The following is a 27709-nucleotide window of genomic DNA, read 5'->3' as shown; positions in this document are numbered from 1 at the left end:
GGTGTCCTCGGCCTTGCCTTCCTGCCTGTCTGTCTTTCTGCCTGTCTCTCCGTCTCTCCGTTTCCCCGGCTCCTCTGCCCTTCTGGGTACGACGGAGAGGCCTCTCTGTCCCTACCTGCTTGTCTCCCGCCAGCTGCGGAACGTGGATTTTAAAGTGTTAAAATCTGTCGCCTGGAGCCAAGCATTAATTCTGAATCATCTCTCTCGTGGATCAACCTCCCGAGGGGCGTGAGCCTGGATGCAAGCGTGTGTGCTCGAGTTGGCTTCCCTGGGAGGGAGGAGGAGGAGGATGCTGTTCCCCTCCTCCTAGGCCTCCCGCCCCCCAGACCCAGCTATAAAACCGTCCTGACTGCAAGAGAGCTCCACACGGGCTCAGTCTTGCACCACCAGCAGCTCCGACGCGGATCCTTGACGCCCCAGCCATGAGCTGCCGCCTGCAAACTTCTTCCTTCGGCTTCGGCGGGGGTCTTGGGGGAGGGTCCTGCCACGTGGGTGGGGGAAGGACCATGTCTTCCTCCTCCTCTCGATTCATGTGCTCAGGGTCTGCTGGGGGCTTTGGAGGAGGCTATGGAGGGGGCTTGGGCAGTGGAGGTTTCAGCGGAGGCGGCTTCGACTTCAGCGGGCTCCTGTCCGGCAACGAGAAGGTGACCATGCAGAACCTGAACGACCGTCTGGCCTCCTACCTGGACAAGGTGCGTGCCCTGGAGGAGGCCAACGCCGACCTGGAGCAGAAGATCCGCGACTGGTACCAGAAGCAGAGCCCCAGCAGCCCCGAGCGCGATTACTCTCACTACTACAAGACCATCGAGGACCTGCGGGACCAGGTGAGGTTCGGCCCGGGTGCCCACTCTCCCTCCCCGCCGTCACGACACAACAAAAGCCACTTCTCCCCGGGCTCCGAAAGCCTCCTTGGTGACCGTGGGAACCGTCGTGCTTGCCGAGCTGACCGGTGCCGTGATTCTCTCCGGAGCGAGAAGCCCGGGCGAGATGCCAAGGCCGGGGGCATAGGTGCCAGATCAGTGGGGGTAGTGGGGGCCTAAGTGACTATCCTTCTTTATAATGGGGATTCAATACCTGTCTCCCTTCTCCTTAGACTGTGAGGGAGAGGGACTGTGCCCGACCTTCTTTAAGACTGTGAGCCCGCTATTGGGTAGGGACTGTCTCTATATGATGCCAACTTGTACTTCCCAAGCGCTTAGTACAGTGCTCTGCACACAGTAAGCGCTCAATAAATACGATTGATGATTGATGATGATGATGATGATGACCTGATAACCTTAGATAGACTCCAGCGCTTAGTACAGTGTTGACCCAGAATAACCGCCTGACAAATACCGTTATTATGATCATTATTGTTAATATTATTCATGCACAACTGTCTGGGCTTGACTCCAGCCTCGCCCTTATCCTCCCGGGATTCTAACCAGACTTGAGAGCTTTCGAGCTACAGAAGAGTTGAGAGTCTCAGAGAGGCAGGGGAGATCGCGACCCAGGTCTCTCGCCCGTTAGGTCCGTCCCCCAACCCGACTCACCTGTTCGGTTCAAAGCCCCACCCTTTTCGCCCTTTCCACCCTCCCCCACCACTCTCCCGGCCGTTAAGCGAAAGGGAAGGCAGCTTCTCCTGGACCTGCCATCTTCTGGATGTCGAGAGGCCCGGGGAGGGGGCACGGGAAGTTAAAGGTGGGGGTCGCACATACAGACCCTTGGATTCTTCCCCTTTGGTTCCCACTCCAAAGGAGAGGAAGAGTCCTCGAAAGACTTGGCAGGGGACAAGGAGGCTCAGGGGAGGGCCTCGAGCACTGGACGAATTCGCCACCCAAAACCTCCCCTCTTCCCGCAGATCCTGGCCGCCACCATCGACAACAACAGGGCGGTTCTGGAGGTTGACAACGCCCGTCTGGCGGCCGACGACTTCAGGCTCAAGTGAGAGAGTTTCTGCACCCTTCGCCCCTTCCCTGTGCCCCTGCGTAGGGCCTGGGATTAAACAGATCCACCGATCCCCGCCCCGCAGGTATGAGGCCGAGTTGAACCTGCGCCAGAACATAGAGGCCGACATCAACGGGCTGCGCCGTGTCCTGGACGAGCTGACCCTCGCCCGGACCGACCAGGAGATGCAGATCGAGAGCCTCAACGAGGAGCTGGCCTATCTCAAGAAAAACCACGAGGAGGTGAGGCAGGGAGGGGCGGGAGGAGAGGCAGGAGCGAAATCTTCCAGGAGAACAGGCCCGGGGTCCAGAATGAGACCCCTGCCTGACTGGACTGGAGGCCCACCTGTCTGTGCTTTGTGCCCTAGAGCAAGCTCTTTAACCTCTCTGGGCCCCGCATTTCCCGTTCGAGACAGCAGAACCAAACAGCCCCCAGCACTAGAGCTTGCTGACCTGGGAATCCCCCTGCTTCCTCTCCTTCCCTCCCTGCAGGAGATGAAGGAATTCAGCAACCAGCTGGCTGGCCAGGTCAACGTGGAGATGGACGCGGCGCCGGGCGTGGATCTGACCCGTGTGCTGAGCGAGATGCGGGAGCAGTACGAAAACATGGCTGAAAAGAACCGGCGGGATGCAGAAGCCTGGTTCCACAGCAAGGCAAGCGCCCCTTCCCACCCTGCCCCTCCCCTTCTCCACACACCCCTCTCCTCACCCTGCCGGACCAACGCCTTCATCTCCCCCGTGTTTGACCCTCAGAGTGAGGAGCTCAACAAGGAAGTGGCATCCAACACTGAACTGATCCAGACCAGCAAGACGGAGGTCACTGACCTGAGACGCACACTGCAGGGGCTGGAGATAGAGCTTCAATCTCAGCTCAGCATGGTACCGCATTCACTGCTGCCTGTTCCTCAAATCCTTGTAAATTAGTGAGGTCAGGGGTGAAGAGGAGAGAGTTAGAGGTGCTGGAAGTCCCTTGCTGGATCACTGGAGGGAGGCAGGGATGAAGAAGCAGGAGTTAGGAGTGTTGAATGCCCCTTTCTAGATCACTGGAGGGGAGTTGGGGATGGAGAGGGGAGAGCTAGGGGAGTTGGCTAGCCTCTGCTGGGTCACTGGCGAGAGATGGAGTTGGAGAGGGAAGAGTTAGAGGTGTTGGATGGTCTGTCCTGGGTCACTGGAAGAAGACAAGGATGGCGAGGAGAGCGTTAGAGGAGTTGGCTGGCCTCTGCTGGGTCACTGGGGAGAGATGGAGTTGGAGAGGAAAGAGTTAGAGGTGTTGGACGGTCTGTTCTGGGTCACTGGAAGAAGACAAGGATAGCGAGGAGAGCGTTAGAGGAGTTGGATGGCCCTTGTTGGGTCACTGGAGGGAGATGGGGATGGAGAGGGAAAACTTACAGATGGTTTGTGCTGTGTCACTAGAGGGAGAGTCAGGGATGGAGAGGAGAGACATGGGATGATAGATGGTCCATCCCTCACCGTGAGGGTGGGTGCCCACCGAAGGGCAACCAGAACACTGTTTCTCCAAACATCCTGGGTTGGACGGGCCAGATGGCCTAGTGGGGGCTTGTGGCTTGTAGCTCTGGGGCTGATGATCTCTTCTGCTGTGACGCGCCTCCCCCCTCCCACTGTCCCTTGCAGAAAGCCGGGCTGGAGGGCACCGTGACCGATATCGAATGCCGCTACGCCATGCAGCTGCAGCAGATCCAGGGCTTGATCGGTAACGTGGAGGAGCAGCTGGGTCAGCTGCGCAGCGAAATGGAGTGTCAGAACCAGGAGTACAAGATGCTGCTGGACATCAAGACCCGGCTGGAGCAGGAGATTGCCACCTACCGCAGCCTGCTGGAGGGCCAGGACTCCAAGTGAGTCGGGGGCCTGGGGTCCCCAAGACCATGGCAGGGTGGAAGGAGTGGGGAAATACAGAAAATACCCGCATTCTCAGAAAGGATGGTCTGGGAGTTAAGGCCGGCTCCCAGCTGGGAGGGAGGGGCTCACACCAGACACCCAAACAGTAGAGCCGAGAAGAAGCAGAGGCCCCTTGAGAGGAGGGGGCGGAATCTGGGGTGTCCTGCCAGACCAACCCCTCCCCTCTCTCTGGTGATTTCTCATCCCAACCTCTGTTTTCCTTCCAGGATGGTCGTCGGCTTCAGCACTCGTGATGGTGAGGGGCCTAGCCTTTGGGGCTTGGGGGTGGGCTGGGCTGGGTGAAGCCACGGGCCTGCCTGCGATTCCTCCGCAGAAACTGCTACCCCACATGTGGAGGGCACCGGTGGGAGAGGCTGCCTTGTTCTTAAGTCTGACAGTTTCCTCCTTCACTTCTTCACTCCTCCCCCCTCGCTCTCTCTTCTTCAGGTTCTCTGGGAGGCATCGGTGGTGGCGGCGGCAGAGTCCACATCAATGTGGAGGAGTCGGTGGACGGGAAGGTGGTTTCCTCCCAGAAAAGGGAATTGTAACCCCCTCCACACACAGACCCTCTCCCCATCCTCATTCCCCTCCCCCTGCTCCCCCGACCACTGCACAGTCCCTAGCACCACCCAAGTCTAGGGCAGCGCCAACCACCCCGACCTGGAAAACGATGCTCGTTTCCCCAAGCGATGACCCCTCCTGCTTTGCCCCTGCTTCTCTTCTCCCCCAACTCCAACCTCAGTGCATTGTAGGGCCGTGGAGGGCTCGGTGTTACCCTACAGCCAGCACTACCTGAACCATGGTTTTCTCATCAATAAAGTTTCCTTCTTTCGTCTACTCTCCTTTGATCCGTCTGTCTGGAGTTGGAATTCATGCGGCATCAGTCTGCTTCCTGGTTCCTTGCTCTCCCTGTAAACGCTGACCCTCAGTCCAGTATCCAGACTGAGGCACTGACATCAATCAATCCTCCCATCAATCAATCAATCCATGATTTGTATTGAGTGCTTACTCTGTGCAGAACACTGCACTAAGCCCTTGGCAGAGTACAATACAATAGAATAATATGGAAGGAGTTAACAATCTAGCGGGAGAGATCCCTGCACTGAAGAAGTTAATAATCTAGCGGGATAGACAGGTAGTGAAATAAATTACAGGTAGGGGAAGCAACCGGCTATAAAGACATCGCCCCCGTCTGCACGATCTAACCTAATCCAGGCTGCGACAGTATGAGTTCAAGGGGTGGGGAAATTAGAGTCCTCCTTGTGTGCCCCTCCCCCTGTCATTTGTCTTAATAATAATAATAATAATAACGGTATTTGTTAAGCACTTACTATGTGCCAGGCACTGTCCTAAGTGCTGGGGTGGATACAAGCAAATCGGGTTGGACACAGTCTCTGTCCCATATGGGGTTCACTGTCTCAATTCCCATTTTACAGATGAGGTAACTGAGGCACAGAGAAGTGAAGTGACTTGCCCAAAGTCATACAGCAGACAAGTGGCAGAGCCAGGATTAGAACCCATGACCTTCTGACTTTCAGGCCCATGCTCTATCCACTATACAAGGCTATGGTCCCTCGCGCCCCCCCCCCCCCCACCCCCGCTGGTCATTGTGGTGCTCCCCGCCCTCCATCCTCCCTCCCGGGTTCCAGCTGTCACCCTCAAAACTGTCTTCCCTGAACTCATTCTACTGGGGGCTCTGACGAGGCCTGAGGGTTATCGAGCGGTTGGGCGAGCTGAGCGTCCCCCATGTTCTGGGAAACCCCCATACTGGATCTCTTTCCTTCGTTAACTCTGAGTAGCCTGCCAGCAGCCCCCAGCCTGGCCCCACTGTTCCCTTAAACCCCCTTTCCCCCTCTCTCCCGCACTCCCAAAGGACCCCTCACACACACATTCTCTCTCTCTCTCTCTCTCTCTCTCTCTCTCTCTCTCTCTCTCTCTCTCTCTCTCTCCCTCTCTCTCTTACCCCCATCTTCTACCCTTTAAAGATAAGAAAACTCAGTTTTTACCCGGGAACAGAAGTGGGACGGACCTGAACAACGAGAAAGTGGAGTTCAGGCCAACAAGGATTGAGGAAGGTGGCCAGCTCTTGAGGAAATTCATGAGGAGATCAGGAAGGTTCACTGCAGGAGGGGGAGTCTTTACTGAGAACTAAATCCCTCTCCTCTCTCCTCGACAGCCCTTGAGATAATAATTATGGTATTTGTTAAGCGCTTACTTTGTGCCGGACAGTTCTAAACGCTGGGGTGGATACATGCGAATCGGGTTGGACACAGTTCCTGTCCAGCATGGGGCTCACAGTCTTGATCTCCACTTTACAGGTAAGGTAACTGAGGCACAGAGAAGTGAAGTGTCTTGCCCAAGGTCACACAGCAGAGAAGTGGTGGAGCTGGTCATGACCTTCTGACTCTCAGGCCTGTGCTCTAACCACTATGCCATGTTGTGACTCTCAATTAATTGATCAGCCATATTTACTAAGCACTTACTGTGTACAAAATTAGAGTTGGCGGACACATTCCCTGTCCACAGGAGCTTACAGCCTAGAGGAGGAGACAGACGTTACTATAAACTATGGATATGTACATAGGTAATGTGGGGCTGAGAGTGGAGTGAATAAAGGGTGCAAATCCTAGTGCTCTAACCACTAAGCTATGCTGCTTCTCTCTCAGTTCGCCTTATCGGTCAGTGGCCCCTCTGCCTCCTACCTGTTCCGTGCCCTCCGCAGGCCTGAGCTCGGGTGTCCAGTTCTGACCACCCCTTCTCCCCAACCCCGAAGGTGGTCAGGGCAAGGGATGCTCCCTCTCCCCAGGGCCCGGTGAGATCCGGCCCCTACCCGTGCCCACCCAGAGCCGGTCCGGGCGGTCCGGTGTCTCCGAGGCGGCAGGGCTCGTCTCCAGGAAGTTTCGGTGGTGTGACTCTGGGATAGGTTATTCTCTCGGATAAGACGTGCCCGTGACCTCCCTGGGCCGACAAGGTCTCCAGTAGGTCATCTAATTCACCCCCCGGTTCCCTTCCGAAGGGACCCTGGTGCCTACTATCCCTTTCCCGGACTTGAGGATAGAAAAGCTGGGATGCTCTCAGGTCAATAATGTCTGTCGCCCCCCTGACCCACTGCCACCCGGGTGAGGCTTTGGATCCCGGGAGAACCAAGCCAAACCGGGCCCAGTCAACCCCTCTCCAGCCAGGGAAGAGGCTCGGGCTCTGACCCGAAGGGAGCGGGAAAGGCAGGCGACTTGGCTCCGGCTCCCCTTTTAAAGAGGAGCAGGGCGGGGAAGGCCCCTATCCCGCCCCCCGGGGTGGGGAGAGGGTCAGGTGGAGGTGACTCTTAGGGTGAGGGGGGAGAGAGGGAGGGAGGAGCATGAGGGGGAGAGAAGAGGTCGTCGAGGAGGCGAGTGGGTGGTGCGGGAAGGAGTTGGCACGGATTTCGGTGGCTCGGGGCCCAGAGAGCGGGACAACAGCTCGTTCCCAGCGGGGCCCTGCCCCGGGTCGGGAATAGGGGCGAGTGGGGGGGATCACCCAGAATCATTCCGGTCCCTTTCTCTCTTCTCCCCGGACCACCAACCTCAAAATTTCCCACTGGGACACCAGAATTGTCCCGATCCCGCATCTGGGGTGGGGTGTGGAGTGTTATCCCTGGGGGCTTCGAGACCTCCGCCACCCTCTCCTCTCGCCGTATCCATCATCATCATCAATCGTATTTATTGAGCACTTACTGTGTGCAGAGCACTGTACTAAGCGCTTGGGAAGTACAAGTTGGTAACATATAGAGACAGTCCCTACCCAGCAGTGGGCTCACAGTCTAAAAGGGGGAGACAGAGAACAAAACCAAACATACTAACAAAATAAAATAAATAGAATAGATATGTACAAGTAAAATAAATAGAGTAATAAATATGTACAAACATATATACATATATACAGCGAAGTCTCCTACGGGCTGGGGAGTGGGAGAGGGGGGACGGGGACAGGGCGCACGGTTGACCCTGCTCTTGGGGGGTTATTCCTCCGAGGCAGGGTGGAGCGGAGGTTTGCACTGCACCCGGGGGAGCGGGCCGGCTCCAACTTGCCTGGGAGGGGTTGGCACCCTGCTTCTCCGGGGCGAGATTAATCCCCCTGCCCGTGTCAGCAGCGCGGGGCAGGGGCACGGAACTGAATCACAGCGCTCTGTGCCCTGGATCAACGGAGCAGGCGTTGAGTAATAGGCCTTGGAAGGCAAGACTTGGGCGGGCTCCCCCGGGGCTATTGAGGGGTTGAGGCACAAGGGGCCCCTTAGGGACACCCCCGCAACCCCTCCAGGACCTGGGGTGACCCTGCAGGACCACCCAGCTAAGCTGCCCCAGCTCCGGGTACCAGGCCCGTTCTCCCAAATCTGCCAGCCCACCTATCAGGCCGGCTGAATTGGTGGCTCTTTATTCCTTCTTTAAAGCAGGACCTTGAAGGGGAGAAGAAGGCAATTAATCCTCTCTCTAGGGACTCTCTCCTTTCCCCACTCAGCTCTGGCAACCAGGCCTGTAGGATGAGGGGCTGGGGGGACGGACGACTTAGATCCTTTTGATTAATTGATTTTACTCCCTGTAGAACAGGGGCTGGGTCCAAACTGCTTATTTTGTATCTGCTTATATTGACACATATTAAGTGCTTAATTTCACATTTTTATTATTTTAATTTATTATGATTGTTGTGGTTATTACTGTCATGTTGTCCCTCCCAAGGACCTTCTGTCCCCAGGAAGTTCCCCAGTCTCTTTTGATCCCTGGCAATTCTGTCCCTGCCCATCCTGCCCTGCTGCCCTAGGCATGTTGACCTTGCCAGGTCCCCTGCCTGCCTTACTGCCCCAGGTGAGCTGGTTCTGTCAGGCCCCTTGCCTGCCTTGATTCCCCAGGTGTATTGGCCTTGTCAGGCCCCTGCCTACCCTGCTGTCCAAGGCATGCTGGCCCTGCCTGAACCTCTCCAGACCTAGATTCCCCATAAATCGTGATCACTCTTTCAGGATTTCTCTCTCACAGCTCCCTGGGCTTTTCTTTTTTCCTGACTTGGAAAAACCCGCTACCCTAGCATTGAACAGGCTCCCAGAATTTAGCCTGGATAGAGCTGGGGAAGGCCTTTCTCTTTCCTACGAGCCAAGGTTACTCACTGTCCAGCCAGCTCCAGCATTGGTTGGCCAAGAAGGCCATTTGGTGAATGCCTTCTGCAGAACTCTCCCCAAAAGAGCCAGGACTGGGATTTTCAGATCAACATGGCAGTTTCCTGGTCCTGCCATCGACCCCCGGCCCACATCCTTCCCCTGGCCTGGAATGCCCTTCCTCCACACATCCGCCAAGCTAGCTCTCTTCCTCCCTTCAAAGCCCTACTGAGAGCTCACCTCCTCCAGGAGGCCTCCCCAAACTGAGTCTCCTTTTTCCTCTCCTCCTCCCCATACCCCTTGCCCTACCTCCTTTCCCTCCCCACGGCACTTGTACATATATTTGTACAGATTTATTACTTTATTTTACTTGTATATATTTACTATTCTATTAATTTTGTTAATGATGTGCATATAGCTTTAATTCTATTTGTTCTGACTATTTTGACACCTGTCTACATGTTTTGTTTTGTTGTCTGTCTCCCCCTTCTAGACTGTGAGCCAGTTGTTGGGTAGGAACAATCTCTATATGTTTGTTCATTCATTCATTCAATCATATTTATTGAGCGCTTACTGTGTGCAGAGCACTGTACTAAGCATTTGGGAAGAACAAGTCAGCAACATATAGAGACAGTCCCTACCCAACAACGGGCTCACAGTCTAGAAGGGGGAGACAGATAACAAAACAAAACATGTAGACTGGTGTCAAAACCGTCAGAATAAATAGAATTACGGCTATATGCACATCATTAACAAAATAAATAGAATAGTAAATATGCCGACTTGTACTTCCCAAGCTCTTGGTACAGTGCTCTGCACACAGTAGGTGCTCAATAAATATGATTGAATGAATGAATGAATGGAAGAATCTCTGTTCTCAGGGCCACACCTCTCACCTACTGTTGGGTGGGGGGAGAGAAAAATGCTTCAACCAGGATCTTAGAGAGGAAAAAGGTTCCAGCCCCTTGCTGATCTGAAGGATAAAAATATATCTGGGTGGGTCATTTCTCATCTTCCCATGGCTAATTTCCAAAAACAGTACCTCACCCACCCTGGAGGCCCGCTTCAGAGAGGGGAGGGGGTCAGAAATGACGAGGCAGATCCCCGGCCAGTTTGACAGACATTCTGCTTTGCTTCACCCCTTTGTCTCACTTTTGCTGCTTCGTTTGTGCCAGGGCTTGTTGGGGCTGTCCTACCACCTTTGGGATTGACAGCCAATAGCCCCCGCCCCTTTAACCCTGGTATCTCATAGCTCCTGCTTCTCTGGCCATGGAAGTCTATAGTCCCTGACCCTCTTGGTCCAGCAGTCCATATGCCCTGCACCTCTGGGTTCAGCAGGCTATGGCCCCCGCCCCTCTCGGGCCTGGGTATGAGTAGTCCCTGCACTTCTGGGCCTGACAGTCCATATTCTCTAAACTTCTAGGTCCGGCAGTTCATACTCCCTGCTCCTCTGGGCCTGAAAGTTCATAGTTCTTGCCCTTCTGGGCCTGAGAGTCCATATTACCTGCCCCTCTGTGTCTGGCAGTCCATATCCCTTCTCCCCCTGGGCCTGAGAGTCCATAGCCCCAGCCCCTGTGGGTCCAGCAGTCCATAGCCACTACTTCTCTGGGCCTGGATACCAGTAGCCCCTGCATCTCTGGATCTGGCAGTCCACAACCTCTGCACCTCTAGATCCATCCTATGCTCCTCTGAGCCTGAGAGTCCATAGTACCTGCCCCTCTGGGCCTGAGAGTCCATAATCTCCCCGATTCTGGGCCTGAGAGTCCATAGTCCTCTAGCATTGAACATTTATGGCCCCTGTCCCTGGGAGTCCGGCAGTCCATAGTCCCTGCTCCTCTGAGCCTGAAAGTCCATAGTCCCTGTACTTATGAGTCCAGCAGTTCATAGCCCCTGCCCTATGGGCCTGAATACCAGTAGCCCCTGCCCCTGTGGGTCCAGGAGTTCATGTCATCTGCACCTCTTGGGTCTGGCAGCCCAAATGCCCTAATAATAATGATAGTGGTATTTGTTAAGCACTTGAGAAGCAGCATGGCTCAGTGGAAAAGAGCATGGGCTTTGGAGTCAGAGGTCATGGGTTCAAAACCACGGCTCCGCCAATTGTCAGCTGTGTGACTTTGGGCAAGTCACTTGACTTCTCTGTGCCTCAGTTACCTCATCTGTAAAATGGCGATTAAGACTGTGAGCCCCCGCCATGGGACAACCTGATCACCTTGTAACCTCCCCAGTTCTTAGAACAGTGCTTTGCACATAGTAAGTGCTTAATAAGTGCCATCATTATTATTATTATTACTTATTATGTGCCAGGCACTGTACTAAATCAGGTTGGACACTGTTCCTGTCCCAAATGGGGTTCCCAGTCTTGAGTCCCATTTTACCTGAGGGAACTTAAGGCACACAGAAGTGAAGTGATTTGCCCAAGGTCACACAACAGAAAAGTGGCAGAGCCAGGATTAGAACTCAAGTCCGAAGTCCTAAGTCCCATGCCGATGCTCTATTCACTATAGCCATGCTACTTCTCCGAACCAGCCCTGCACTTTTTATATGGCATTTATTAAGCGCTTACTATGTGCAAAACACTGTTCTAAGCGCTGGGGAGGTTACAAGGTGATCATGTTGCCCCACGGTGGGGCTCAGTCTTTACCCCCATTTTACAGATGAGGTAACGGAGGCACGGAGAAGCTAAGTGACTTGCCCAAAGTCACACAGCTGACAATTGGCGGAGCGGGGATTTGATCCCATGACCTCTGACTCCAAAGTCCGGGCTCTTTCCACTGAGCCATGCTGCTTCTCTGCACTTATGAGTCTGGTGGTCCATAGCCCTTGCCCCTCTGAGCTTGAGAGTCCATAGCCCAAGTCGTCTCATTGATTACAAGGACAATGCCACTAATACACTTCTAAAGGGATTGTGTATTTAAAATGTAAATTACAGGTTCGCTTGAGCCCTAGCCCTTCTTTCAATCCGGAGTAAACCCCGAAGAAGCTTTCTCTCCCTCGTTCACCTCGCCCCCTTGGGCCGCGATGTTCCAGGAGCCGAGGGAACCCTCGAACAGGGCAACCAGCGGCAAGCGGCGCTCAAATTGGGTTCTCAAGTGGTCGATGAGAGGCCGAGGGGTTGTGGGGTCCCACCGAGCAATTCGCCCAGGGTCCCAGGACCCTGGAGGCTGAGGTCGCTGCTGTGCCACCACAGGGCACGGTGGTGGTGGTGGTGGTGACGATGGGCAGAGCCCTACGCAGCGCTTCCCGGTGTGCAGAGGTGAAATGTAACACGAATGTCAAGAAATTTATTTCCAGCCAAGCCCGCTGCTCTGAATCATCCTTTGTCTACAAGGAAAGCCAACCAAGCCCCTAGAAGCCACAACCCTCCTGGAGCTGCGCCGGGAACCACGCAGGTGAGAAACAGGAACAGAGAGGGCCCCCGGGGCGAGTGGGGCGGGGGCAGGGGGCGGTCCCGGCCCCGGTGACCGGGATAAAAGAGGCCCCGTGTCAGGGCCCAGATACGCTCTCCTGTCCACTCCGAGCCTCTCACCTTCCCGACTTCGATCTTCGACGCTCCAGCCATGAGTTGCCGCCTGCAAACCTCTTCCTCCGGCTTCGGTGGAGGTCTGGGGGGAGGCTCCTGCCTCCTGGGAGGGGGAAGAAGTGCGTCTTCCTCCTCCTCTCGGTTCGTGTGCTCGGGGTCTGCCGGGGGCTACGGCGGGGGCCTGAGCTGCGGCCTTGGCGGCGGAGCCGGGGGCAGCTTCGGCGGAGGCTTCGGGGGCAGCTATGGCGGTGGCTATGGCGGCGGCTTTGGTGGCGGGGCCTGTGGGGCCGGTGGCAGCTTCGGTGGAGCCAGCTTCGGCGGAGGCAGCTTCGGCGGAGGCAGCTTCGGCGGAGGCGGCTTCGACTTCGGCGGGGCCCTGGGTGGAGCGGATGGCGGGCTCCTGTCCGGCAACGAGAAGGTGACCATGCAGAACCTGAACGACCGTCTGGCCACCTACCTGGACAAGGTGCGCGCCCTGGAGGAGGCCAACGCTGATCTGGAGAAGAAGATCCGCGACTGGCACCAGAAGCAGAGCCCCAGCAGCCCCGAGCGTGATTACTCTAGCTACTACAAGACCATCGAGGACCTGCGGGACAAGGTGAGCGATACGTGGGCTTCCAAGCCCCCTGACTCTTTAAAGGCCAAGATGACAGCATTGGGGGCCCAAGGAGGAGCGTGGTAGAGAAGCGCGCACGTACACACACACACACACACACACACACACACAAACACACACACACACTCACGTCGAGACACCTGAGGGACACCCAGAGGCTCACACACTGAGATTCACAGACCCACACATGTACCCACACTCCACACATCGAGACACCAGAGAGAGAGAGACCCACAAAGGCTGACACGTTGATATGCACAGACTCACACACAGATACACACACACACACACGGACACATAGGCATCCACACCTAGACACACCTATGAACACATCCTCATTCATGAAAAGCAGCGTGGCTCAGTAGAAAGAGCCCGGGCTTTGGAGTCAGAGGTCATGGGTTAAAATCCCGGCTCTGCCACTGTCAACTGTGTGACTTTGGGCAAGTCAGTTAACTTCTCTGTGCCTCAGTTACCTCATCTGTAAAATGGGGGTTAAGACGGTGAGCTCCCCGTGGGACACCTTGTAACCTTCCCAGCGCTTAGAACAGTGCTTTGCACACAGTAAGCGCTTAATAAATGCCATCATTATTATTCACACTCAAGCTTCCGGGAGGGTGGGAGTGGTTATTTCCCCTCTAGAACTTCCTCTCCATTCCTCCTTGCTCAATGAAATCCCTGCAGGCCCCGCTCCTGGGGTACATCCCGGGTGAAAAGTTTTCCTGTCGCTGAGCGCTCACCCTATTCCATCTGCGCTTCGCCGAGCAGTCAGGACCTGCAACCACCCTTGTCCTTCACCCTCCCCACTTTGTCGGGCCAAGTCGCCCCCAGGGTTCTGAGCCCAGTTGGCTCCGATTAGCATCCTCCCCATAGCCCAGAGAAGAACTGGTGAAGAGCAGGCCCGGGGCTTCTTTGCAACCCGACCGTCTGATCCAAGCAAGCCAGAAAGCAAGAAATGACCCAGCCTTGGTTCTGAACCCCCCTGAAATGGGGGAGATCCACAGGGATAACCTCTCCACCCCCCTGGATACGAACCCAACCATGGGGCATTGAAGGAAGCCTGTCCAGCCAGGTCAGAATCCCTAGCTCTGGGGATAGCAGAGACGGAGGTGTGAGGAGGGGACATCTCTGTTTCCTACGTTCTCTTCCTTGTCACCTCATGGCCGACCCCTCTCCCCGCAGATCCTTGCCGCCACCATCGACAACAACAGGGTGGTTCTGGAGGTCGACAATGCCCGTCTGGCAGCTGATGACTTCAAGCTCAAGTGAGTGCGACTCTGCCCTCTCCTCCGTTGTTGATCTGAGCCTCTAAGGCCCGCTCTGTCAGCCCGTGTGACCCCGATACAGGGTTCTGTGGTGAGATCCACGGGTGTCTCGACACTGCGGACAAAGGTCTCCATGGGGTGAGGTTTCCCCCGGTGTGAGGGGATGGAAGAAAGCAGGTCCCTCATGTACCCAATGTGCTCTCCACCCCACAGGTACGAGAATGAGCTGGTCCTGCGCCAGAGCGTGGAGGCCGACATCAACGGGCTGCGCCGTGTGCTGGATGAGCTGACCCTGGCCAAGAGTGACCTGGAGATGCAGATTGAGAGCCTCAACGAAGAGCTGGCCTACCTCAAGAAGAACCACGAGGAGGTGAGGCAGGGAGGGGCGGGAAGAGGGGCTAGAGCAAAATCTTCCACAGGACAGGCCCGGGGTTCCAGACTGAGACCCCTGCCTGACTCGACTGGAGGCCCACCTGCCCACCTGCCATGCTTTGTGCCCTAGAGCAAGCCCTATAACCTCTTTGGTCCTCACATTCCCAATCTGAGACTGCTAGCCGGGCAGCCCCGAGCACTAGAGCTTGCTGACCGGGGAATTCCCCTGCTTCTCCCCTTCTCTCCCTGCAGGAGATGAAGGAATTCAGCAACCAGCTGGTGGGCCAGGTCAACGTGGAGGTGGATGCGGCACCGGGTGTGGATCTGACTCTCGCGCTGAGCGAGATGCGGGAGCAGTACGAAATCATGGCCGAAAAGAACCGGCGGGACGCAGAAGCCTGGTTCCACAGCAAGGCAAGCACTCCTTCCCACCCTGCCTCGCACCTTCCCCACACGGCCCTCTTCCCACCCTGACGGACAGAGGCCTTCATCTCCCCCTGTATTTGACCCTCAGAGCGAGGAGCTCAACAAGGAAGTGGCGACCAGCACCGAACAGATCCAGACCAGCAAGACAGAGGTCACCGAACTGAGACGCACCCTGCAGGGATTGGAGATCGAGCTGCAATCTCAGCTCAGCATGGTACTGCGTTCACTGCTGCCTGTTCCTCAAATCTTTGTTCAATAGTGGGTGTCTGGGAGATCAGGGTTGGAGAGGGAAAAGGTAGAGGTTTGGCTAGTCTGTGCTGGGTCCCTGGAGGAAGGCAGGGAAGGAGAAGGGAAGTGAGGGCAGTTGGCTGGCCCCTGCTGGGTCACTGCAGGGAAATGGGGATGGAGAGGGGAGAGTTAAGGATGCTGGATGAAGGTGGAGGTTCAGGAGAGCACAACAGTAGCCCACTTCCTCGGAGCACCCCCAGCTCGCTGTCAGAGAAATTCTGGCTCAGAGGGCCCAGAGAGTAGCTGACCAGGGGATTGTGGCTCAGGGGTTAGTAATCACCTGTTCTTTGACTGTCCCTGCAGAAAGCCGGACTGGAGGCCACCGTGGCTGAGACCGAGTGCCGCTACGCCATGCAGCTGCAGGATATCCAAGGGGTGATCGGCAGCATCGAAAGCCAGCTGAGTGAGCTGCGCAGCGAGATGGAGTGTCAGAACCAGGAATACAAGACGCTGCTGGACATCAAGACCCGGCTGGAGCAGGAGATAGCCACTTACCGCAGCCTGTTGGAGGGCCAGGACTCCAAGTGAGTGTGTCGGGGGATCATTTCTGTCCTGTCCTTGGGGGGTGGGGGGTGAGACCCCGCCATCTCTCTGGCTCCGTAGCACCCAAGGCCCTGCATCAGCTATTGCTGACATCCCAAAGAGGAGAAAGGTCTAGAAAATTTAGAATCAGGGTGCCCTCTGAGTGAAGAATGGGAGCTGGTGTCCACTCCTGCTTCCAGCTGTGGCGGTGTCAATGTCCCCCCAACAGCTGTCCGAGGAGCTGGAAGAGACACAAGTCCTTGAAAAGCTGGCAAGAATCCTGTATTGGGTCTCTTTCTTAGAGAAGCAGCAAGAGACACAAGTCCTTGAAAAGCTGGCAAGACCCTGTATTGGGTCTCTTTCTTAGAGAAGCAGCATAGTGTAGTCACAGCAGCATAGTGTAGAGCACAGGTCTAATTCCGCCTCTGCCACGTGTCTGCTGTGTGACCTTGGGCATGTCACTTCACTTCTCTGCGCTCAGTTACGTTCAACTGTAAAATAGGGATTGAGACACTGAGCCCTATGTGTGCCCAACCCGATTTGCTTGTATCCACCCCACTTCTTAGTACAGTGCCTGGCACATAGTGAGCACTTAACAAACACCACAATTATTACTATAATTTCCCCCGGAGCTCTGAGCTCTGAGCAGCCGCCCCTCCCCTGGCCTATCAGCCACGCTCACCCAGACATTCAATCTGCCTCCCGCTGCCCACTTTGGCACCTTTCCAAGGGGAACCTGGGGGTTTCGTACCGGGCCTGGGGGCTGGTGGGAAGAGGCTGTTCTCCCTGAGGATCCTTAAATCACCCTGATCCCCTCTCCTCTCTCACAGGATAGCCGGCTTTACTTCAAGGAATGGTAAGGGACCGCAGCGCTGGGGGCAGAAGGGTTGGGGGGTTGAGGGAGCTTCCCACTCCCCGTCCAGGGGAGGGGAGACTCCCACCAGTGACCGCAACTGTGTCAAACCCTGGTGGTTTCCGCACAGTCTTCTGCCTGCTTCCTTCTGGGCGGCCCATACTTCCAACCTCGAGTCACTCTCACTAAAGCTTGGGGCCCTTGAGGAAGGGGGCTCCGCAAATAATAATAATAATAATAATAATAATAATAATAATAATAATAATAATAATAATGATGGCATTTGTTAAGCGCTTACTATGTGCGAAGCACTGTTCTAAGCGCTGGGGGGTGATACAAGGTTGTCCCACGTGAAGTTCACAGTCTTAATCCGCATTTTACATATGAGGTAACTGAGGCCCAGAGAAGTTACGTGACTTGCCCAAAGTCACACAGCTGACAATTGGCGGTCTCGAGTCGCTCTCACTAAAGCTTGGGGCTCTTGAGGAAGGGAGCTCCACAAATAATAATAATAATAATGATGGCATTTGTTAAGCTCTTACTGTGTGTGAAGCACTGTTCTAAGCGCTGGGGTCGGGGGGGTGATACAAGGTTGTCCCACGTGGGGTTCACAGTCTTAATCCCCATTTTACATATGAGGTAACTGAGGCCCAGAGAAGTTAAGTGACTTGCCCAAAGTCTAGACTGTGAGCCTGTTGTTGGGTAGGGACCGTCTCTACATGTTTCCAACTTGTACTTCCCAAGCGCTTAGTACAGTGCTCTGCACACAGTAAGCGCTCAATAAATACAATTGAATGAATGAATGAATGAAGTCACACAGGAGACAATTGGAACCCGTGGCCTCTGACTCCAAAGCCCGGGCTCTTCCCACTGAGCCACCCTGCTTCACTGCTTCCGTGGCTCAGTGGAAGGAGCATGGGCTTTGGAGTCAGAGACCATAGGTTCGAATCCCGGCTCCGCCACATGTCTGCTGTGTGACCTTGGGTAAGTCACTTAACTTCTCTGAGCCTCAGTTACCTTATCTGTAAGATGGGGATTAAGACTGTGAGCCCCACATGGGACAACCTCATTACCTTGTTTCCCTTTCCCAGTGCTTAGAACAGTGCTTTGCACATAGTAAGCACTTAACAAATGCTATTATTATTATTATTATTATTATTCGCAAATGGGGAAGCCAGGACGTCTCGCTTTCTCCACAGGGGCAGCAGTGACCGCCGGCAGCAGCAACAGCGGCAACAACAGTAGCAGCAGCAGCAGCAGCGCGGCCGGTCCTGGCCGTCGCCCCTCGGCGGAGCCGCGTCGTCCTTGAACCCATAGCTCTGGCACGGAAGCTGGAAATCTGCCCCTTCCCTCGTGCCCCACGACGGGGCCTTTCCCCAACCCGGCTGCTTCTACCGCCAACTCGGCCGCTCCGTGCCCCAGGACGCCCTTCCTGTCTCGCTAATCGCACTTTCGGTTCAATAAAGTTTTCCTGCCTTCTGCAAATGCATTTCCAAGTCTGCTCTGGTTTTTTAATAATCATTTTGGTATCGGTTAAGCGCTTGCTATGTGCCAAGCACTGTTCTAAGCGCCGGGGGACATACAAGGTAATCAGGTTGTCCCACATGGGGCTGACAGTCTTAATCTCCATTTTCCAAAGCACTTACTATGTGCCAAGCACTGTTCTAAACTCTGGGGGACATACAAGGTAATCAGGTTGTCCCACATAGGACTGACAGAAGCAGTGTGGCTCAGTGGAAAGCGCACTGGCTTGGGAGTCTGAAGTCTTGGGTTCAAATCCCAGCTCTGCCAATTGTCACCTGTGTGACTTTGGGCAAGTTACTTAACTTCTCTGTGCCTCAGTTACCTCATCTGTAAAATGAGGATTAAGTCTGTGAGCCCCACGTGGGACAACCTGATCACCTTGTATCCCCCCAGTGCTTAGAACAGTGTTTTGCACATAGTAAGTGCTTAACAAATGCCATTGTTATTATTATTATTATTAATTCCCCATTTTCCAGATGAGGTAACTGAGGCACAGAGAAGTTAAATGACTTGCACAAAGTCACGCAGCTTATGAGTGGCAGAGGTGGGACCTTTTGGGGATGGAAATAGAGGATGCTTCAGGGGCCCCTGTCCATCCCTAGCAGGGGCCTGGTAAGCAGTGTGGCTCAGTGGAAAGAGCATGGGCTTTGGAGTCAGAGGTCATGAGTTCGAATCCTGGCTCTGCCACATCTGCTGTGTGACCTTGGGCAAGTCACTTAACTTCTTGGAGCCTCAGTTACCTCATCTGTAAAGTGGGGATGATGACTGTGAGCCCCATGCGGGACAACCTGATCACCTTGTATCCCCCCCAGCGCTTAGAACAGTGCTTTGCACATAGTAAGCACTTAACAAATGCCATTATTATTATTATTATTATTATTATTATTATTATTAAGCAGCAGTAGTGGGTAGAGCACAAGCCTGGGAGTCAGGAGGATCTGGGTTTTAATCCTGACTCCACTGCATGTCGGCTGTGTGACCTTAGGCAAGTCACTTCACTTCTCTGTGCCTCAGTTACCTCATCTGTAAATGGGGATTAAGACTGTGAGCCCCATGTGGGACAAGGACTGTGTCCAAACTGATTAACCCCAGATATCTATGAGATATCTATGAGAAGCAGCGTGGCTTAGTGGCAAGAGCCCGGGCTTGAGAGTCAGAGGTTGTGGGTTCTAATCCTGCCTCCACCACTTCTCAGTTGTGTGACTTTGGGCAAGTCACTTAACTTCTCTGTGCCTCAGTTACCTCATCTGGAAAATGAGGATTAAGACTGGGAGACCCATGTGGGACATGGGGAAGTAGCATGGCTCAGTGGAAAGAGCCCGGGCTTTGGAGTCAGAGGTCAGGGGTTCAAATCCCGGCTCTGCCAGTTGCCAGCTGTGTGACTTTGGGCAAGTCACTTAACTTCTCTGGGCCTCAGTTACCTCATCTGTAAAATGGGAATTAAAACTGTGAGCCCCCCATGGGACAACCTGATCACCTTGCAACCTCCCCAGCACTTAGAACAGTGCTTTGTACCTAGTAAGCGCTTAACAAATACTATTATTATTATTATTATTGTTACCCCAGTGCTTAGAACAGCACATAGTAAGCACTTAACAAAAGCCATCATTATTATTATTATTACCCCAGTGCTTAGTACAGTGCTTTGCACATAGTAAGCACTTAACAAAAGCCATCATCATTATTATTATTACCCCAGTGCTTAGTACAGTGCTTTGCACATAGTAAGCGCTTAACAAATACCATCATTATCATTATTATTATTATTATTATTACCCCAGTGCTTAGAACAGTGCTTTGCACATAGTAAGCACTTAACAAAAGCCATCATTATTATTATTATTACCCCAGTGCTTAGTACAGTGCTTTGCACATAGTAAGCACTTAGCAAATACCATCATTATTATTATTATTATTATTATTATTACCCCAGTGCTTAGAACAGTGATTTGCACATAGTAAGCACTTAACAAAAGCCATCATTATTATTATTATTACCCCAGCGCTTAGTACAGTGCTTTGCACATAGTAAGCACTTAACAAATACCATCATTATTATTATTATTATTACCCCAGTGCTTAGAACAGTGATTTGCACATAGTAAGCACTTAACAAAAGCCATCATTATTATTATTTTTACCCCAGCGCTTAGTACAGTGCTTGGCACATAGTAAGAGGTTAACAAATATGGTTAAATAAAAAATCCTCAGCTGGACGGTGCTGGGCTGGGCTCTGCCTGGGGAATAAATGGCTTCTTGGAAGTCCCCAGTCTTTCCTGCCAGCCTTGGCTAGCCCAGAGGGGACATTATGGGTATGGGGGAGTTATGGAAGCCAGTGTCCTCCCCCCAGGTCCAGCTATGGCTACCTCATTGTCAGTCCCAAGAGCTACCTGGGCTGGATTCCAGCCTCGCTTCTCTGGGTTCCCCACCATCCCAGAATGTTTACGACTGGCAGGGAAGAGCTGAAAGTCTCCTAGGTCCTGGGAAGACACTGAATAGGGTCTCTCCCCTCATTAGGTCTGATAAATCTGTCTACCACACCCAAGCTGGCCCATTCTCCAACGCCTTTCCTCCCTCCTTCTCTTTCTCCCTTCCTTCATCCCAAGAGCCCCAGGAATCAGGCCAGGACAGCCAGGACATTCCCATCTCCCATCCATAAGGGATAAGGAAACTCGATGTTTACACAGGAACAGGCAGTGAGAGGGATAGTTGCAAGGGAAGAGTGGAGTTCAGACTACCAGTGGTAGGAGAAAATTGCCCAACTCTTTTCTGTTGTTAGGGAAGGCTTTCTGCCAGAGACAAGATTCTGCATTTTGACCTTTCAATTAATTACATTTATTAAATACCTACTTTGTGCAGACCAAGGCATTAATTGCTTGGGAGAATTAGTAGATTCCTTCCCTAGAGGAACTTGAAAGCTAGGAGGAGAGACAGATATCAAAATAATCTACAAGTAAAAGGATGAAGGCAAGTGAGTGAGTGCTTAAATGACAGGACATGGTGAAATGATCGTATTTATTGAATGCTTACTGTGTGCAGAACACTGCACTAAGTGCCTGGGGGAGTACAATATAGCAGAGTTGGTACACACATTCCCTGCCCACAGTGAGCTCACAGTCTAGAGGGGGAGAGAGGCATTAATATAAATAAATGAATTATGGATATGTACATAAATTCTGTGGGGCCGAGGAAGGGGTGAATAAAGGGAATAAATCAGGATGTCGCAGAAGCGAGTGGGAAAAGAAGAAATGAGGGCTTAGTCAAGGAAGATCTCTTGGAGAACATGTACCTTCAGTAAGGCTTTGAAGGTAGGGAGAGTAATTGTCTGTTGGATATAAAGAAGGAGGGTGTTCCAGGACAGAGGCAGGACGTGGGTGAGAGGTTGGCGGCAAGATGGATGAGATGGAGGTGTAGTGAATAGGTTGGCATTAGAGGAGCAAAGTGTGCAGCCTAGGTTGGAATAGGAGAACAGTGAGTTGAGGTAGGATGGGCAAGGTGACTGAGTGCTTTAAAGTCAATTATAAGGAGTTTCTGTTTGATGCAGAGGTGGAGGGGCAACCACTGGAGGCTCTTGAGGAGTGGGGAAACATTCTTCTTTTAAGCCATCGAGTTGTCTCCGACCCATAGTAATACCATGGACAGACTGAACATTTTTGTACAAAAATCATCTGGGCAGCAGAGTGAAGTATGGACTGCAGTGGGGAGAGACAAGAGGCAGGGACAATCAGAAAGAAGCTGATAGAGTAAACAAGGTGGGATAAGATAAGTGTTTCAATTAACATGGTAGCTGTTTGGATGGAGAGACAAGAATGAATTTTAGTGGGGCTGTGAAGGTTTAACTGACAGGATTTAAAGATATATAATAATAATAATAATACAAATTATGGTATTTGGTTAAGTGCTTACTATGCTCCAGGCACTGTACGAAGCACTGGGGTGTTTACAAGCAAATTGGGTTGGACACAGTCTCTATTCCACGTGGGGCTCATAGTCTCAATCCCCATTTTACAGATGAGGTAACTGAGGCACAGAGAAGTGAAGTCATCATCATCATCATCATCAATCATATTTATTGAGCGCTTACTATGTGCAGAGCACTGTACTAAGCGCTTGGGAAGTACAAATTGGCAACATATAGAGACAGTCCCTATCCAACAGTGGGCTCACAGTCTAAAAGGGGGAGACAGAGAACAAAACCAAACATACTAACAAAATAAAATAAATAGAATAGATATGTACAATAAAATAAATAAATAAATAAATAGAGTAATAAATATGTACAAACATATATACATATATACAGGTGCTGTGGGGAAGGGAAGGAGGTAAGATGGGGGGGATGGAGGGGGGAAGTGACTTGGCCAAGGTCACACAGCAGACAAGTTGCATAGCTGGAATTAGAACTCATGATCTTCTGACTGCCAGGCCCATGGTAGGCCCATCTCATCCATTACACCATGCTGCTTCTATGCCACTGAAGATATGGGTTAAATGAAAGTAAAGAGTCAAGGATAATGCCAAGGTATTGGGCTTGAGAGACAGGAAGGATGGTGGCACTGTCTACAGTGATGGGAAAATCAGGGGGAGGAAAGGGTTTGAGTGGGAAGATAAGGAGTTCCATTTTGGACATCCAAGTAGATATGTCTTGAAGGCAGGAGGAAATGTGAGACTGCAGAGAGGGAGAGAGAGAAGGGCTGAAGATATAGATTTGGGAATCACCTGTAAATAGGTGGTAGTTGAAACCATGAGAGTGAATTAGTCCTTCAAAAGAGTGAGTGTAGATGGAGAATAGAAGGGGACTCACAACTGAGCTTTGAGGGGCTCCCACAGTTGGAGAATGGGAGGCAGAGGAGAATCCAGGGAAAAAGATTGAGAATGAGCAGCCTGAGATAGGAGGAGAACCAGGAGAGGACAGTGTCAGTGAAGCCGAGGTTGACTTCAAAAGTGTCACAGGTAGTTATGAGTGTATAAGTGCATAGTAGGAATGGTAGTTGGGGGGATAAAATAAGGGAAGATGAGAAGTTAATGGTGGAAGTCCTCCTGGAGGAGATGCAATTTCAGAAGGGCTTTGAAGATGGGGAGAGCAGTAATCTGATGGATTTGGAGGAGCCGGGGGGAGTCCAGGCAGGAGAAAGAACTGGAGCCAAAGGTCTGAGGCTGAAGAGATGATGGGGAGGCACATGCAGTAGATTAGCTTGAGAGGAGGGGAGAGAACTGGGGTGTCGTGGAAGAAAAGTGAGGATAAATGGAGAGAGAGTCACTTGACTGTCCTCCTCAATCAGCTTTATGCCTTAAAGTTGATGATAATAATGATAATTATGGTACTTGTTAGGCCCTATGTGCCAAGCACTGTTTTAAGTGCTGGGGTAGATACAAGTTAATCAGGTTGGACACTCCTCCTTAGTACAGCATTTAGTACAGTGCCCTGCACATAGTTAAGTGCTCAATAAATGCCACTGATTGTTAAGGAGAAAGGAGAGTTAGACATCTCCATGGGCAGAGTTGGAAATAGTTTCATCTTCCGTCTCCCCTGAGCTCCTCCTCGGGGAGTACACAGTCCTGGGAACTGTACTGAGGCTCCCTAGCTCCCTGCCCTCAGAAAAGGCTCTTGACAAAGGCCTGTGATTCTGCTCCAACTTCCTGGGCCCTGAGAGTCATTCATTCATTCAACCCATTCATTCAATCATATTTATTGAGTGCTTACTGTGTGCAGAGCACTGCACTAAGTGCTTGGAAAGTAAAATTCAGCAACAAATAGAGACAATCACTGCCCACAATGGGCCCACAGTCTAGAAGGGGGGGGCAACAGGCATCAGAACAAGTAAACAGGCATCAATAGCATCAATATAAATGGAATTATAGATATATACACATCATTAATATAAATAAATAGAATTACAAATATGTACAATAATATATACACAAGTGCTGTGGGGAGCAGGGGGTAGAGCAAAGAGAGTGAGTCGGGGTGATAGGGAGGGAAGGGGCAGCAGAGGAAAAGGGGGGCTTAGTCTGGGAAGGCCTCCTGGAGGAGGTGAGCCTTCAGTAGGGCCTTGAAGAGGGAAAGTGTGATTGCTTGGATTTGAGGAGGGAGGACACTCCAGGCCAATCAATAAATCAATCAATCGTATTTATTGAGCGCTTACTGTGTGCCGAGCACTGTACTAAGCGCTTGGGAAGTACAAGTTGGCAACATATAGAGACGGTCCCTACCCAACAGTGGGCTCACAGTCTAGCTCACAGCCATAGATAGGTCGTGGGCCAGGGGTGGATGGCGGGACAGGTGATAACGAAGCTCCGTGAGAAGGTTAGCACCAGAGTAGCAGAGTGTGTGGGCTGGGATGTAGAAGGAGGAAAGGGAGGTGAGGTAGGAGGGGGCAAGGTGATGGAGACCTTTGAAGCCAATAGTGAGGCGTTTTTGCTTGATATGAAGGTTGATAGGCAACCACTGGAGATTTTTGAGGAGGTGGGTGACATGCCTAGAACGTTTCTGTAAAAAGATAATCAGTGCAGCAGAGTGAAGTATAGACTGAAGTGGGAAGAGACAGGAGGTTGGGAGATCAGAAAGGAGGCTGATGCAGTAATCCAGTCGGGATAGAATGAGTGATTGTATTAATGTGGCAGTGGTTTGGATGGAGAGGAAAAGATGGATCTCGGTGGTGTTGTGAAGGTGAGGCCAGCAGGTTTTGGTGACAGATTGGGTGTGTGGGGTGAATGAGAGAGTGGAATGAAGGAGTCAAGGAGTCCAGTGGGAGGCGAGAAACCCCGAGCCCTCAGTCACCTCTTGGACATGATCATGGGCATGACAGGGACATGACATCTGTCCAGTTGTCCAGCACTGCAAATGGGTGGCTGGAAACTGTTTAGGAGGGTTAGGAGATCTTGGCCAGGTTAGCCAGGGTTGGGGGGCAGGCAGGGGTGTGGGGAGGAGAAGGCTGCTTGTCACAGCCCCAGGCATCCCTTGGCTGGCCTCAGGCTGTTAGCTGGAGTGTCACTGTAGGCTAAAATAATAATCCATAATTGTGATATTTGTTAAGTGCTTACTATGTGTCAAATATTGTTCTAGTATGGGGGTAGATACAAGTCATCAGGTTGTACACAGTCCCAGTCCCACGTGGGGCTCACAGTCTTAATCCCCATTTTACAGATGAGAAAACTGAGGCCCAGAGAAGATAAGTGACTGGCCCAAGGTCGCGCAGCAGACAAGGAGCAGAGCTTGGATTTGAACCCAGATCCTTCTTTCTCCCAAGCCCATGCTCTATCCACTAGGCCATGCTTTCTCCGAGGTTCCATTGCTGCCCCCAATTTTCAATAACTATAGCCCTGATCTCTGGCCTTTCCTACATCCCTTCTTTCATCTCTTCCTGCCTCCAGGCCATCTCTATTTAGATGCCTACCTGGCACCTCAAGCTTAACATTTCCAAAAAGTCGATATTTCCAATATAGAACCCCTCATTACCCTTCCCGAACCCCCTCCTCCACCTAATTTTCTCACCACAGTTGATTACACCACAATCCTCCTATCTCTTCAAATGGTAACCATGGTATTATCCTCCTACCTCCCTCTCTCTTTCAACACCCATATTCAGACTATCATCAAATCTTGTTAGCTTTTCCTCCACATTGCCATGATCCTCCTTTCTTCTCCATTCAAACAGTCTCATTGCTGGGCACAGCTTGTCATTTTCAGGTTTGAGTATTGTATCAGCCTCCTCATTGATCTCCTTGTCTCCAGTCCATTCTCCACTCTGCTGCCTGGATCATATTTCTAAAATGTCATTGTGCACACATCCTTTGGCTTCTCAAAAATCTTCACTTGTTACCCATTCCTCTTGGCAACAAGTAGAAACCCTTGACCATTGCCTTTGACTTCTAGTTCAATTTACCAACTCTTTCCTGGGACTACATGCTTCATTCCTTTCAGGCCAACTTACTAACTGTCGTCCCTTCTGGTCTCTTCTGCCACCCATTTCTTCCTATGCCCTTTATTCTGCCTCAAATTCACTTCCCCTTCACACTCATAGTAAATTGTGCTTCCCAACTTCAAGGCCCTTTTGAAATCACTTCTCCAGAAAGTCTTCCCTGATTGATTCCTAAGATTCTCCACCTTATATCCACCAATTGTCATTTCAGCACTCCTACCTTACATGAGCTTGTATATACATATCATTTTAACCTATTACTTTCTTCTATCTGTAAATTATTTTCGTGTCTGGTTCTTCCCCTAGATTGTAAAGTCCTTGAGGGCATGGATTGTGTTTACTAACTTTATCGCACTCTCCCAAGCGCTTAGTACAGTGCTCTGCACCCAGCAGGCTTTCAATAACTACTATTGATTGTTTGTTGCCAGGCACCCTGTGGGTATGTGTGGGTCTCTGGTTTGGGCGATGAAACTCCTCAAGCCTCTTGTGGGGACAGCCCCTTCCGGGCCTGGCTTGGGCATTGAGGGTGGCGAAGTGGGGAGCGCCAGAAGCAGCGAGGTGGTGCAGTTGGTCCTGCCCAGAGGCCCAGCCAGGGCATCGCTCAAAGATGCCTCGCCAAGCGCACTCCGACCTGGGCCTACCCAAGTGAGCTCTGGCACCGACCCAGATAGGCAGAGCAGCTCTTTGTCTTGCCCAGTTCCCGGTTAATCTGCCTGCTTGGTTCCCTTCTCCTGGCTCTCCACTCTGCCCAATTCCCGGCTCTTGGCTCTTCATCCTACCTGACTCCTGACTCTTCACCCTGCCTAACTCCTGGTTCCCAGTTTTCCATCCTGCCTGACTCCCGGCTCCCGGCTCTCCATCCTGTCTGACTCCCGGCTCCCGGCTCTCCGTCTGACTCCGGACTCTCCACCCTGCTTTGTTCCCTCCTCCCGGCTCTCCGCTCTGCCCAATTCCCGACTCCCGGCTCTCCATCCTGCCTGACTCCAGACTCTCCGCCCTGTCTGGCTCCCGGCTCCCAGTTCCCGGTTTTCCAACCCACCTGATTCTCGGCTCCTGGCTTCCAGCTCTCCATCCTGCCTGACTCCCGGCTCCCGGCTCTTCACCCTGTTTGGTTCCCTTCTCCAGTCTCTCTGCCCTGCCCAATTCCCTGCTCCTGGCTTTCTGTCCTTTCTGACTCCTGGTTCTTTGCCCTGCCTAACTCCCGGTTCCCGGCTCTCCATCCCACCTGACTCCCGGCTCCCGGCTCCCGGCTCCTGGTTCTTCATCCTGTCCGATTCCAGGATTCCGGCTCTCGGTCCTTCCTGACTCCTGACTCTCCGCCCTGTCCGGCTCCCGGTTCCCGGCTCTTCAACCTGCTTGGTTCTCTTCTCCCGGCTCTCCACTCTTCCCAATTCCCGGCTCCTGGCTCTCCATCCTGCCTGAATCTGGGCTCCCCAATCTCCATCCTGCCTGACTCTGGACTCC

The 27709-nt window shown here is 52.5% G+C and overlaps 2 protein-coding genes across 2 annotated transcripts; both read left to right on the top strand.

Annotated features, from left to right (window-relative positions):
• Positions 1-422: 422 nt before the first annotated feature.
• Positions 423-4604, top strand: LOC119934098 (keratin, type I cytoskeletal 15-like). Its single transcript, XM_038753490.1, has 8 exons — positions 423-824; positions 1841-1923; positions 2012-2168; positions 2418-2579; positions 2679-2804; positions 3558-3778; positions 4049-4077; positions 4269-4604. Exons 1-8 carry the CDS (start codon positions 423-425, stop codon positions 4367-4369), a joined length of 1281 nt encoding a protein of 426 aa, XP_038609418.1. The 3' UTR covers positions 4370-4604.
• Positions 4605-12497: 7893 nt separating this feature from the next.
• On the top strand, positions 12498-18288 carry LOC119934176 (keratin, type I cytoskeletal 13-like). Its single transcript, XM_038753591.1, has 8 exons — positions 12498-13058; positions 14256-14338; positions 14552-14708; positions 14963-15124; positions 15225-15350; positions 15728-15948; positions 16777-16802; positions 17999-18288. Exons 1-8 carry the CDS (start codon positions 12498-12500, stop codon positions 18106-18108), a joined length of 1446 nt encoding a protein of 481 aa, XP_038609519.1. The 3' UTR covers positions 18109-18288.
• The last annotated feature ends 9421 nt before the right edge of the window (positions 18289-27709 follow it).

This window comes from Tachyglossus aculeatus, chromosome 11 (genome assembly GCF_015852505.1).
Source record: "Tachyglossus aculeatus isolate mTacAcu1 chromosome 11, mTacAcu1.pri, whole genome shotgun sequence".
In the NCBI taxonomy this organism is placed as follows: Eukaryota; Metazoa; Chordata; class Mammalia; order Monotremata; family Tachyglossidae; genus Tachyglossus; species Tachyglossus aculeatus.
Note: the sequence above shows the minus strand (reverse complement) of the source record. Positions and strands in the feature narration are given on the sequence as shown.

Excerpts from the sequence above, each read along its gene's own strand:
- LOC119934098 (XM_038753490.1), top strand. The coding sequence starts at position 423 with ATGAGCTGCCGCCTGCAAACTTCTTCCTTCGGCTTCGGCGGGGGTCTT. Across the intron at positions 2,580-2,678 it reads AAGCCTGGTTCCACAGCAAG|AGTGAGGAGCTCAACAAGGA; the intron begins GCAAGCGCCCCT and ends TTTGACCCTCAG. Across the intron at positions 3,779-4,048 it reads CTGGAGGGCCAGGACTCCAA|GATGGTCGTCGGCTTCAGCA; the intron begins GTGAGTCGGGGG and ends TTTTCCTTCCAG.
- LOC119934176 (XM_038753591.1), top strand. The coding sequence starts at position 12,498 with ATGAGTTGCCGCCTGCAAACCTCTTCCTCCGGCTTCGGTGGAGGTCTG. Across the intron at positions 14,339-14,551 it reads GCTGATGACTTCAAGCTCAA|GTACGAGAATGAGCTGGTCC; the intron begins GTGAGTGCGACT and ends TCCACCCCACAG. Across the intron at positions 15,125-15,224 it reads AAGCCTGGTTCCACAGCAAG|AGCGAGGAGCTCAACAAGGA; the intron begins GCAAGCACTCCT and ends TTTGACCCTCAG.